Source organism: Eurosta solidaginis, chromosome 4 (genome assembly GCF_040869045.1).
Source record: "Eurosta solidaginis isolate ZX-2024a chromosome 4, ASM4086904v1, whole genome shotgun sequence".
Lineage (NCBI taxonomy): Eukaryota > Metazoa > Arthropoda > Insecta > Diptera > Tephritidae > Eurosta > Eurosta solidaginis.
Genome location: NC_090322.1, coordinates 39,285,624 through 39,287,192, shown reverse-complemented (window position 1 = coordinate 39,287,192; position 1,569 = coordinate 39,285,624). Strand labels below are relative to the sequence as shown.

The following is a 1,569-nucleotide window of genomic DNA, read 5'->3' as shown; positions in this document are numbered from 1 at the left end:
GTATCTATTGTTCAGCAGTCATTATCTAAATTTTATTAATACGCCGCTAAAATGGATTATTGCTTGCGGCTCGCACTCTTCTATCCAGTTTTACTTGTATTTCTGTTAAAGTCTGTAAATGCCGACCGAAATGTGGAATTGAATTCCTTTCAGCCAATGTCCGACTACGATGACTCTTGGGTATCGTGGGATACTTTGCGCTTGAAGAAGTTATCGCGCACAGAATTGGGTATGACAGGTGATGTGGATCTCAAACAGAATTTGGGCAATGAACAAAAGGTAATAAGAAAATCATTTTCTGGTACAGAATTCTTATATTACCTCTTTTTTCATACAGGTGCAATTACAAATTTACAAGTACGATCGTGAGAGTAAACGACGTGGCCCAATTGTGTTTCAGGTTGAAAAGCCTTTCTGTAAGTTAGTAGAGTCTCTACAGAGCACCTACGATGGCATGGTAAAGAAATCGAACTTACCGGAAGAGTTTACATGTCCGTTCCCTAAGGTTTGCAATATTTAATATTTTTTCAATTTAACTTATTCCACATGAATTATACGAAAACGCAAAAGATTAAGATTAACTTAATTTATTCCAAACATGATACCTTGACTCTTGACGAAATATTAAAGTAGCTGCCAAGTTACAGCTGTTTTAGTTGCGTTGCCATAGCGTCATAAAAATTAATCGTGCCATATTAACCTACTTAATTATTTTTTACCATATCTAATTTGCCATTTGATTTTCTCATTTTACAGAATAAATACACCTACAAAGATTATGTTCTTGATACAGATTTTATGGTAGAAGATGTTCCAGATGGCGATTATTTACTATCTGCTGTGGTAAAAAATAGTGAAAAGGGTGTAACAGGCCTCGAACTGGAGCTAACCATTAACGATGCTTAATACCTTTTGTACTTTTAGTGGGTAAACAATATTTTTATTATTATCTTATGCATATATAACAGAATACGTATGGAAGTTTTATATCGATGTGTGTATAATTTTTTTCCTGCTACCGAGATAAAAGTTATGATTAAATAATAATTATGTAACTAAGTAAAGAATAAACATTTAGGACTAAAAAAATAATTTGCACTTATATCATTTAACAGCGAAGCCAAACATTTTCTATTACGCCTTGTTTCCTATGATCCCTAATGAAGGTCTTAAGCTACTCCTTCCGAGAGTGCGAACGTGTGGTAAATCTTGCATCGTAGGTACATAGAACGCTTTGCCTAGAACTGCGTGATAGCGCTTACGTGTTGCACGTATATGTCCAGGACCAGTGGAATCGCTTATCATGAATATCCTTATGAGACTCGCATAGTACCGCGAGATGTGACCACGAAGCCATGCGCCGTCAGCTGCACATCCTCCTTTATGGACTATGGGTAATGCGCCGCATAATTTCGTCCGGTATAACGATGTCAGGTCTTAAAACTCCGTGAGAGCCCTTAACTATGATATTTCCACAGATGTGCTCGTACCAGTCTGTGTTGGATGTTGCTGTGGCGTCCCTGTCAGGCCGGGGAGTGGGAAGGGCAGTTGTTGAGTACATGGGGAAGG

The 1,569-nt window shown here is 37.7% G+C and overlaps 1 protein-coding gene across 1 annotated transcript; it reads left to right on the top strand.

Moving 5' to 3' along the window:
* On the top strand, positions 1 to 1,092 carry CheA7a (Chemosensory protein A 7a). Its single transcript, XM_067778770.1, has 3 exons — positions 1 to 279; positions 338 to 505; positions 757 to 1,092. The coding sequence occupies exons 1-3, from the start codon at positions 52 to 54 to the stop codon at positions 904 to 906; spliced, it is 546 nt and encodes a 181-aa protein (XP_067634871.1). The 5' UTR covers positions 1 to 51; the 3' UTR covers positions 907 to 1,092.
* Positions 1,093 to 1,569: the final 477 nt, after the last annotated feature.

What these genes read in the sequence shown, in the direction of transcription:
- CheA7a (XM_067778770.1), top strand. Translation starts at nt 52, where the DNA reads ATGGATTATTGCTTGCGGCTCGCACTCTTCTATCCAGTTTTACTTGTA. An exon ending in ATTTGGGCAATGAACAAAAG is followed by an intron (nt 280 to 337) that starts GTAATAAGAAAA and finishes TTTTTCATACAG; the next exon opens with GTGCAATTACAAATTTACAA. An exon ending in TTACATGTCCGTTCCCTAAG is followed by an intron (nt 506 to 756) that starts GTTTGCAATATT and finishes CTCATTTTACAG; the next exon opens with AATAAATACACCTACAAAGA.